We start from the raw sequence: 10,252 nt of genomic DNA, 5'->3' as shown, positions 1-10,252 counted from the left end.
AATGAGATGCTGACTTTTTAAATGACAAGATTCACCTATTACTTCAAAAAGCATTCATTCATTCATTCAATTAATACCAAACGTGGGTTCGGCACTAAGCCAGGCGCTGGGTTCTAAGGGTGAGTGGACTGAGTGCATCATCAAAGAGATGCATTTGAAACAAGGGCTTAAAAGCATAGTTTGCTCTTTTTCAGAAATGAATGAGCTGTGTAAAATGAAGTACAGTACATCAATTAAAACCTGAGCAGAAAAAGGAGGCAAGAAAAGGGGAGTGAGTCCATGTGGGGCTGAAGGGGGCCTTTTGCTCCGAGTCAGGCTGTCAGGACCCTAAATCAGCTGGGGTTTCCCAGGTCCGGGGCTGAAGTTGTCCTCTGCAGTCCAGCACCCAGGAAGGAGCCCTTGAGTGGGGACAGGGCGCCATCTAGTGTCTGCTCATCCGCAGCACATGCCACAGACGTGGGGAGGAAGGTGCTCCGCCCCCAACCCGAAAGATCAGGCTTGAGCTCACACTTTCTGAAGTGCGTTGCCCAATGCCAGACACGCTCAGATCTTGTCTCATGAAACTCACCCTGTGAGGTTAGCATGTTTCTCGCCGTCTTATCGACGAGGCTGTAGAGATTCAAAAAGGCGAAGTTCCGAAGTAACCCCTGAGCTAATCAGTGATTTGAACTCAGTTCTTAGGACTCTGAGGTCCTTGCCTGCACCCTGCTGACAGTGCTGGAGAGGAAGGGCTTGAACGTCTCATGACCAAGCTTGAAGGCCATGGCTGCTGCCTCAGCCCCTCAGGAGAGGGTCCCGATGCCATGACAGAACTTGCTGGGCCCCTGCCTGCCTGTGCGAACTCGCTCACCGGCTCCCTCACGACAGAGCGAAGCCCCGCCCCTCGGAACCATGGCTGTTTCCCAAACACACCGTTCCCTTCCCTGCTTCTGTGTACTTTTTCTCCACGTGCAGCACCGTCTATCTGGAACCTCACCGTTCTCCCTTTACTGTCTTATCTAGTGCCTCTATCCTATAAGACGGCCACGCATCACCCCCCAGGAAGCTTCCCGCCGACCCTCTCAGGTTGGCCTGGGCACCTGTCTTCTGTGTTTCCCCAGCACCCTGTGCATCCCCATCACAGCGCGCCTCAGACCATCTGTCCGTCAGCTGTCACTCCAGTAAACTACGACTGTGTCCCCAGTGCCTAGCACGGTGCCCAACGCATTATAGGAGGTTGACACATGTCTTCTGATGGATGGGTGAATGTTTGAACGGCTGGCTGGCTGGACAGGTGGAGGGGATACAATCCCACTGCCCAGCTGGCCTCACCATGCCAGGGCCTCAGCGCCACGTGCAAACCAGCTGAGCCAATCAGCATGGAGCACCACTGTGAGGACATCGGTCTAACAGAGAGTGACCGCTTCCTTGCCATGGCTGTGCACTTGTCAGGCCTTCTCACTCCTAGTGTCAGGTCAGCTCTAGGTCACATCTAAATGATCCAACAGAGCTTCTGGAACAACTGCTGGTCAGTATGGTCTCCAGAGTTGCTTGGTCTGTGGTCCAGAAAAGCCCTCACTGACAACCTGGGCCTCTGACGAGTAAACCTTCTCCTGCTTCTGAAGTTCAAGGTGAGTGGAGGGCAGAGCCTGTGTCTGTGTGACGTGAGAGGAGCTTTAATAACAAGATGGCCCCTTTTGCAGGTGCCTGGCATTGGAGACGAGGGGTGCCCTCCAGAGGCCACACTTCAAGGAAGCAGTGATAGGTTCAGAGAGGGGAAGTAGAGGAAGAAGAGGAAAGTAGAAATGGGGTATGAAACCTTGGGCGTTTCAGAGGAGTGGTCGTTGTGAGTGACTGTGTTTTAAAAACAAAACTAAATAATAATGGTTGTAAAGAAAGACTTGTCCTGCCTAAGGAAAGAAAGAGCAGCTTCATTTACTGAGTGCCTACAGCATACCAGCATTATTTAATCTTCATAATGACGCAGTAACGTAGACATTTTGGGCTCTGTTTTACAAATGAGTAACCTGAGGTCCAATGTCATACAGCTAGAATATTCCTGCCCAACCTCTCCTCACTTTCATTCCTGTTGGATTTTGTACCCCTTCAGTCTCTGGGACTCTGGGAGAGCGTTGGTAACTCAGGTCCTGGGGCCAGTGACCCCAGAGGGCTGTCTTCGCAGAGCTCCCCAAGAGCTGGACACACAGCTTACTCCTCCACAAAGCCAGGCAGAGCTGGCCCCCTTTTACCTACCTAGGATCCACAAAACTAATTTTTTCCTTTTTGTCCATTATAAATCTTTTAAAACATATATTTCATTGGGAAAACATCAGCTTGGAAATCCTGGAGGCTAAAATCATTTCTCTAACCCGGTGGGACAACAGAAGGAAAGCAGTGCTCTGTACAGTAAGCTGCTGACTGCCCTGCCCTGGGCCTTAACTGGTATCTAGAAGGTTCTCTCTGGTGACTAAGTTTTTGTACAAAACATGAGAGAAAGGAAAAAAGAAAAGCAAGGATAAATAAAGGGCAGGTATTTTAGTCCCCTCTTGCACTGTCCTTTTAGCAATTAGAGTCCTTTTCTTCTGAGAGTTGAAGGCTTAGGACGGGACCCCCAGGCGTGCTCTGCCTGCCTGGGCTGGACTTCTAGACAGCCCTAGCTTCTGGACTCCCTGACTCACCTGTCTTGGCACCTGAGGACTGACTGCTTGCTCCTCCGTTGCTGGGTTTCTGGAATGCAGACTTTCCACCTGTCTTGGTCATGATAATCACCTGGCTTTTAACTTCTGGAAATCACTGATGTCCACCACTCACACCTTCAGCATAACTTCATCCGGACCCTTGAACGGTCTACCCTGTCCTAGAGCCTTACTTGCCCCCCATGCCCTGGGGTGACAGAAGATGGGGAGGGGATATGTGGGTGGCGACATGGCTTTGCCCCTCATCTCCAGTACTCAGCTTTGGGGGGGCACAGAGGGAATCTGTGGGAGTGAAGGTTGGCAAGGCACAGGGTATCTGTGAGTTGCCACAGCGATACCTAAACTCAGGGGGGTGAGGGTAACACACGAGGGACAGGAGGGCAGCTCAGACCACCACCAAGAAGCCAAACGGGGGGCTTTATCAGAATTAATTGATTTGAATGCAGATCTCATCTGCACCAAGCAAAACCATCACACAAGTGTGATGAACGGAATAACGGTACGACCTTCCCATCACCCAAAACTCTGCAAAATGGCCTTCACGGTGCAAAGCAATAATAATTTAACTAAACCAAATATTTAAAATGGCAGGGTCGAAAGAGAGAAATAATGACAAATAAATAGACATAAAAATCTTTAAAAGACTATAATTATATGATGACTGTTTACAAAATCAGTAATACCTCATGTATTAGTGCATATGGCACTTTACGGTAAACCACTTCACATTTTATCATTTGGAATAGATAAAGGTTTTTATGCTTTGAAAGTGCCCCTTTCAAGTGCTCCTTCCTCCCGCACTGCCCGTCTACCAGGCTGTCAAACTTCCTTTAGTTCTGCCAATGGACACCCTTTTATCCCCTATTCAACCTCCTCCTTTAGTCTCCTATGGACCCGGAAACCAGGTAGTCATGTTTGTTAGAACAGTTTGTAAATTAATAATAAATAGAATTTTAGGGTTTCCCTGGTGGCACAGTGGTTAAGAATCCACCTGCCAATGCTGGCAGCACGGGTTCGAGCCCTGGTCCGGAAAGATCCCACATGCCGCGGAGCAGCTAAGCCTGTTCACCACACCTACTGAGCCTGCGCTCTAGAGCCCGCGAGCCACAACTACTGAGCCTGTGTGCCACAACTACTGAAGCCCGCGCACATAGAGCCCGTGCTCCACAACAAGAGAAGCCACTGCAATGAGAAGCCCACGCACCGCAACGAAGAGTAGCCCCCGCTTGCCGCAACTAGAGAAAGCCCGGGCAGAGCAACGAAGACCCAATGCAGCCATAAATAAATAAATAAATAAATAATTTAAAATAATAACAATAATAAATAGGATCTTAATGAATGGTTCTGGGTTGCTAACTTATGAGTAAAATGCATGGACCTTGGGAAATGGCCATTGTTCTGATTTTCTGCCTGGGTTCTGGGTTGGTAGGGATGTCAGGAAAGTGAGGGATCACTGTAGCACAAAAAATCGGATATACCGACCATCCGCTGATTAGCTCTCCAATGCAGCATGGATTTGTTGTTCTTCTTTGGAGCAGATCCGATAGCCCATAGGTCAGGTAAACAGACTGACACCCATCACATGCAGAAGCCCTTTAAGAAGTCGGGTGTTCTAAATTCACTGGCACCCCCCAAATCCAACCATCGGGAGATATTGTCAGCAGAAGATCACGCAGTGACCCCAGACGCCAGATCCAGCCCATCCCACCTGGACCCTGACAGTTCTGTTATTTTCTGTGTTCTTAAAAGCTCAATGTATCCCCGCCCCACCCCCGGACAGTTAAAAGTTAGCCTATCCCTCTACCAGTTTATAGATGCCGGTACAGATGCCTACAAACATATCATTCCCTCTTCAGGTCTTGAAACCTAGACTATTACCCCAAATGTGAGAACACGGCATGTCTAAGGTCATTTAAGTTGGACACCTGTGGAGTCAGTATTGTATAAAGGAAAGCACACCAAACCTGGAATCAGCTTGCTTAGATGACGTTTCTGCTTGTGACAAGGTCGTGGTCACAGGGAAAGAGAGCTGGTCTTGACAAGTCCAAGGCAATCTTTCTGCCTCGCTGCTTCCCTCTTTGTATGCTGCCCGTCCAAAGGGGAGATCTGCAGAAAAGAAATCTTACCAGACGAGAAGGTGAGGGCTGGAGACACAGTCCTGAAGAACTGTAGGTGGGTTGAGCATGGGTTGGTCTCAACCAAAGGCCACCCTTGGGCCACATGCAGAGTCCTCAGTGAGGGCCAACGAGCGTCCAGCCTTCTCAGGAGTGCAGAGTCGTCATCAGCCACTGGAATAATGAGGAAGAAAATTATGATCTGTTCAGACCCATCTCTGACATTCAGTTAAGGATGCTTCATTTCTCAGTCACCAGGTCCTAGAGCCTGACGCAGGACTTGGGGCCTCCTCCCCCCTCACTCCCGGGAAGCCAGACAGGACAGTTATGGAGAGCTTAGCCAGAAGGACCACACCATCCCATGGTAAGGATAAATCAACCTGAAATATAATCAACCTTGACTTCCCTTGGTGCCTGTGAATGATGATAGCCAAGATGCAGGCTGATTCTATATTCAATTCTCAATGCAATTTTCCCCCAGGAATTCAATTTGGCGTGCCCGTGACAGCAGTGTGTAGGTGTGCGGGCCGACTGGGTAGCAGAGATCCAATAGAGCATAGTCTACATGTTTACATTTATGGGCCCATTTGTCTGACAGCTTTGTGTGGGTGTGATGAACGGTTCCTCTAACTCACATGGGGGGAACCTCTGGGGAAACCACTCCCCAGGCCAGTTCCATAAAAAGGGTGATGCTGGTGATGATGAAGATGAGAATGGTGAAGTTACCGGTGGGGTCACAGAAAAGCCCAGAGTGAAATTCCAGCAAGTTGGCTGCCACTCCCTGTAGGCCTCCTCGATGGCCTTGAGGATCTCCTCAAGGAGCCAGAGGTGGTCAGAGCTGGAGGGAACGTTAGACATCACCCAGCCAGCTCATCTCGCACACAGGGAAGCTGAGGCCCAGAGATGCAACGTGATGTGCTGACAGTCCCACAGGCGGTAACGAGGGGCGCTGTGGCTTCACCTTGGGTCTCGGTCCAGCTCTCTTGCCATGATAGCACGTTGCTTTCTAGGAGCCTCTGCTCAAGCTGTGAGCTGCCCTGCGTCAGGTGCCACTCTGATGGCTGTAGTGCTCTCTCAGTGCGGAGTATGTCGCTATGGGAGGATTGCTTGGGATCAGGTGTCCTTGGGGATCTGTGCTTGGGTACGGGCTCAGAAGTTCTAACCATTGCCCCTCCACCTGCATCCCACCTTCACACTCAAATGTGGGAGTGATTGAGGGTAGATACACGTTGAGGGTCCCTATATCTTAGAAGCTTATTCCATAAACTGAACATCCGAGGTCAAGGAAGAAACCCCAGCTTTTCTTAGTCTCTTTCTAAGCAGCCCAAACGGAGGATGTGTCTTCGACAGAAAGGGCAGATGATTCAACTCCAGACTCCAGTGTCTCCACATCTGGCCCATAGCAGGTGCTCAGTAAATCTGTGCAGCTTGAATGGAAGGGGAAGACGGCCAGTGTCAGACACAGAGCTGTTTTCTCCTCAGTGCATCACCCTCATTCATTCAACAAACACTTGCACCTTCACATCTGCCTGGCACACAGTGGGCGCCCAGTCATATTTGATGCACAAATGAATAAGTGCCACGAATACAGGGCTCCATCGTGCACTCAGCAGAACGAAGGGCACTCAGAACGCTTCTCCTTTATAAGTTAGTTCGGGTAGATGCAGCTAGGTTTCACAGGCACAGAGCCAGCGTTCCCCAGAGCTCCCTGCACTGGCAGCAGTCCTCTCTCGCGCTTGAACTGGGGACAGGTGGGCAATCCACGAGGACAGCAGAGGAAGCCCGGGCCCTCCCTCGTTCCCCCCAGCTCACCCTGCAGGTCCTCCACACGCAGCATCAAGCGGACAAAGCTGACGAAGGTCATCTGGAGGTCAGGGCTACCGTAGCGGACGAGCGTCAGCTGGCAGACGTCATCACTGAGCACGATTCCTGCATTGAACAAGGGTCCACACCATGGGTGCCGGAAACCTCATATCCAGCTCCCCTCCCACCTGAGGCCCCTTAAATTGTCCCTCCACTTCCGGGACCTGAATCCTAACAGCCTAAGATCTTCTTTTACGCGGTTCATTGTGAATTTTTCAATTATTTAGCCTATTAATTTTATTGTCTCTCCATTCTCCATCCCCGTCCCCTAGGCAACCAGCATGAGGATCTTTTTATCACGTGGGTTACTGGCCTTGAAGGCAGGAGGCAGTCTGCTTAGTGGTCAAGAGCATCTGCCTTGGAGTCTGGGAGTCCTGGAGTTAAGCCCCAGGCAAGTTAACTCCTCTGAGCTTCTATTTCTTCCTCTGTGAAGTGGGGATTAGAACAGGGTGTTGGCAAAGATTAAATGCGAGTATACATGTGCCAACCCTCAATAAATGTTAGCTGTGATGGTTTAGTTCTTCACGGATCCTGGTCTTTGGGCCTCTGAACTTGGGGAGTAACCCTACTCATTAGAAGATTGCAGGACGCCCCACACCCTGCCCAGCACCACTCACCCCCACCGCCCCATCCCCTGCCTGGTGTGCGCCCTGCAGCATCACCTCCCCACCCGCCTCCAGGCCTACCTGTGTCCCTCATGGCAGCCCGCAGCTGGGCCCAGTTCAGGCATCCTGAGAAGTTAGTGTCTTGCTTGTGGAAAACCTCCTGCGAAGAGCCCACACCAAAGGCTAAGGAAGCCAGGCGTTTCCAAGCCCCGCCTGAGAGCCCTCACACCCCAGCGTCAAGGCGGCAGGACTGCTGACTGTGAGGCTCCACCGGTAGGCCCGGCTGCCTAGACGAGAATAGGGCAGGGGGTCCCTGTCAGGATCCCACCTCCTCTCCCAGTTCTCCTTAAGGCTTTGTGAGAGTGGGCGGTCTTTCTGTTACGGGGGATGGAGAGTCTTGGTATAGGTAAACATGCCTAATCTGGGCACACCATCCAAACTTTGAAGGGCTTCCAACCTTATGACTCAGGAGACGGGAGGAGAGTTGTGAGCAATGATTGGAAAAGTAGGAGGGAGCCAATTTATGAAGGACTCTAAATGCCATGCTAAAGAGCGTGAACTCGACTGACGGCCATGGGGAGTCTCAAAAAATTTTTAGTAAGGAAGCGATGTGATCAGATGTCGCGTTAAAAATTCAGAAGACTATTGCAACAGGCTCTCTGAGTTCCGGAGAGAAAGGAGGAAACACTAAAAGGACATTAGGGAAGATTAGGTGAGTGGTTGGGTAGAAAGGGCTGAAAGGGAGAGGGGTACCTTACAGTTTTGCAGAATTGCCATTTCTGCACTGTCCCGTGGGAGGCGTGGTGAACACTTGCTCTTACCTGATAGAGCATCAGCTGCTTCCACGGGTCCCTGAATTCCTGGATACTCACGGTGCCGGACGCATTAAGCTGATAGCAGGGTTAAGGTCAAAGCCGCCAGGGGAGTTTTGTCCACACCTCTGGAGGCAGTAATGGGCCCTCCACACAGCAATGCGCGATTTGGGACACCCCATTCAATGTTAGCTATCCCTAGCTGGCCTCCCTCGACTGCTCAGTGCAGCCCAGGGCTCCCTGGCCCTTACTAGGAAAGGACAGAATGAGCTGGAACACAGCAGCACTGAGGAGAGGATGGTCTGATGATGGTGATGATGACAGTTACCATTTAGCGAAGCAGGGTATTCTGACATGGCCAATCTGATGCGATTTAAATAAAAAATAGTAACTCTTTTTTTCACTGTTGTCAAAACAAACTCATGGAAGGAGTCAGGCACAGGGTGGCTAAGGATGCCTCTTACATTCAGTCATTTTATGAACGGTTAAAAGCTGAATGCTTAGCCCTGTAGACCACGTCCAAGTACCCCCGCATCAGAGAGACTGGCTCAAAAACACCATGACACACCACCTCTCTTTGAGCCCTGATGGTGGGCCTAGCACTGAGCTATACACCTGACCTATGGAACTTCATTTTCACCTAGTAGGTGGGGTAGGTACTAACTCCTCCCTCTTATGGATGAGGAAATGAGGGCTCAGAGAGCATGATCTTGTCCAAGTTCATACAGCTGCTGACCAGGCTGGGACCTGCCCCAATGCCTGCCTACCCGATCACCATCCCACACTGCCCACAGCCTCTGCAAAGTTTCTGCCAACATTCTTTATATTTGCAACCCCTCTCACAGTATCCATTCTATGTGCCTCTCTGTGGCGTGGGTAATTAAAGTCCGAATAACTTAAGGCAGAGGGTTTGCTAGAAAAATGACAGTGTTGAGAACGAGGAAAGCTGATTTCGCGGCATGTCGTGGAACTCCCCAAGCTCTGGCTTCCTGATCTGTAGATGGGGGCAGCTGCTGCCCCATCACCAAATGGAAAACTCAGGACCCTGAGGCTCTTGTAAAAGCTTCTCGTAACCTGGAGAATTGTTACTAACCGCCACCCTGCTGCTGCCTCACCCTCGCTGTCAGGAAGTAAGCTTATTGTTATTCATAACAATATTGATCACTTTTCGATGACAGTTCTGTCCTAAGCACTTTACGTGGGTTATCTCATTTGTATTCATATACAAATCTTACAGAATAGGTTTCGTTTGGGGGATTTTTTTTTTGTATTTTGGCTGCTATTTTTGGGGTCTTCGTTGCTGCTCACGGACTTTCTCCAGTTGCGGCGAGCGGGGGCTACTCTTCGTTGCGGTGCACGGCCTTCTCATTGCGGTGGCTTCTCTTGCTGCGGAGCACGGGCTCTAGGTGCACGGGCTTCAGTAGTTGTGGCACATGGACTCAGTAGTTGTGGCGCCCGGGCTTAGCTGCTCTGCGGCATGAGGGATCTTCCCGGACCAGGGCTCGAACCTGTGTCCCCTGCATTGGCAGGCGGATTCTTAACCACTGCGCCACCAGGGAAGCCCCAGAATAGGTTTTAATACCATAAACGTGCTGCACATGAGGGCCTGGGGCACAGTGAGGCTAAGTGACTAGTCGGAGATCACAGACCTAGTAAGTGCTAGGGTTGGGATTCAACCCCAGGCCGCCTGGCTCCAGGGCAAAGCTCTCAAACAGCAGAATGCATCCTCCCACAAACCCAAAAAGATACATCCAGTAGGGCCAGGATCCCCTGGCAAGCCTCGAGGCTGAAGAGAGGCTGTTCGCTCCTTAGACCTGTGAAGGAACAGAAAGAGTCTGCATGGGCGTGGCCCCAGGACTGCATGGCCCTTTTCTGAACAGGAAGAGGCAGTGCTGTCTAGGCCGGCCATAGGGTCCGATGACCACCATTTACGTTGGGGCAGGAAGAATGAGAACAGTGGAGACGGAGACAGAAGGCTTAGAGGGGATTCCTACATCCAAGTAATACGGTAAAACCCTGCAGAGAACATTCTGGTTTTGCTTCACAGTAGGTCAGATGAACATGGCCCTGTGTATCGGGGGGCTGGGATGGGGGCAGACAGGATGATAGAGTCACAGGCTCCCCAGTCTGAAAGGGCACCTTTTTCAAGCTCCCACCCAAACTGGGAGACAATCTCAGATGTC

General features: G+C 50.8%; 1 protein-coding gene across 1 annotated transcript in view; it reads right to left on the bottom strand.

The window, feature by feature from the left end:
- Nucleotides 1-6,437: 6,437 nt before the first annotated feature.
- CAPN14 (calpain 14) overlaps nt 6,438-10,252 on the bottom strand; it is a 30,077-nt gene continuing 26,262 nt past the window's right edge. Inside the window, 4 exon segments of the mRNA XM_065890832.1 lie at nt 6,438-6,718; nt 7,339-7,417; nt 8,079-8,147; nt 9,819-9,883. Coding sequence (XP_065746904.1) covers nt 6,438-6,718; nt 7,339-7,417; nt 8,079-8,147; nt 9,819-9,883 — 494 coding nt within the window.

Source organism: Phocoena phocoena, chromosome 14 (assembly GCF_963924675.1).
Source record: "Phocoena phocoena chromosome 14, mPhoPho1.1, whole genome shotgun sequence".
NCBI lineage: Eukaryota > Metazoa > Chordata > Mammalia > Artiodactyla > Phocoenidae > Phocoena > Phocoena phocoena.
This window is presented reverse-complemented; position numbering and strand designations above follow the sequence as displayed.